The sequence below is a fragment of the Pygoscelis adeliae genome, unplaced genomic scaffold (assembly GCF_000699105.1).
Source record: "Pygoscelis adeliae isolate BGI_AS28 unplaced genomic scaffold, ASM69910v1 Scaffold114, whole genome shotgun sequence".
Lineage (NCBI taxonomy): Eukaryota > Metazoa > Chordata > Aves > Sphenisciformes > Spheniscidae > Pygoscelis > Pygoscelis adeliae.
In genome coordinates this window covers 2,515,633-2,516,199 of record NW_008824587.1, presented here as the reverse complement: position 1 = coordinate 2,516,199, position 567 = coordinate 2,515,633, and the positions used below count along the sequence as shown (strand labels likewise).

At 54.0% G+C, this 567-nt stretch overlaps 1 protein-coding gene across 1 annotated transcript in view; it reads right to left on the bottom strand.

The window, feature by feature from the left end:
• Positions 1 to 477: 477 nt before the first annotated feature.
• FAM163B (family with sequence similarity 163, member B) overlaps positions 478 to 567 on the bottom strand; it is a 672-nt gene continuing 582 nt past the window's right edge. The window contains exon 3 of the mRNA XM_009322155.1: positions 478 to 565. Coding sequence (XP_009320430.1) covers positions 478 to 565 — 88 coding nt within the window. The remainder of the gene's footprint in view (positions 566 to 567) is intronic.

The window sequence follows — 567 nt, the reverse complement described above, 5'->3', positions numbered from 1 at the left end:
GCACTAGGGCCAGGAGCAGTCGGCTGCAGCGTGCCCCCACGACACGGCAGCAGGTGCCCGCTGACTTGCAGCACGAGCCATTTTGCAGCCAACCCTGTGCCCCGTTACCTGCTTGTCATCACTCAGCGCTCCAGCCGAATGCTGAGGAGGAGGTGTTTACTCTGTATAAAAGGATGCACAATATCAAAATCCTCCTTATAAAAAAAAAAAAAAATGCAACGCAGCGCTAGAAAACCTTGCGTCCCAGCTGCAACCATCCTCCCCCTTGCTCCCCTTTTGGTTATTTTTTTGCTACCCCTTTATATTGCCATTTAGCACGTCTCTGCCTACAGAATGTAGAAATACATTCGATTTCTTTTCTTCTTTCTTTTTCAAAACGCTTCCATGAATTTCAGAAAGTTCTCCCCGCTGTTAAAAACCCCATCGGTAGCGGCGAGGCGCGATGTGATGCTCCGGGCTGGGCGGGCAGCCAGCGCCTCACACGTCGGTGCTTATGCTGCGGCTGCGGGAGGAAGCTTCCCGCATGGCCGAGAGCCGGCTGGGGGTGAGCGCCTGCAGGTTGGCCAC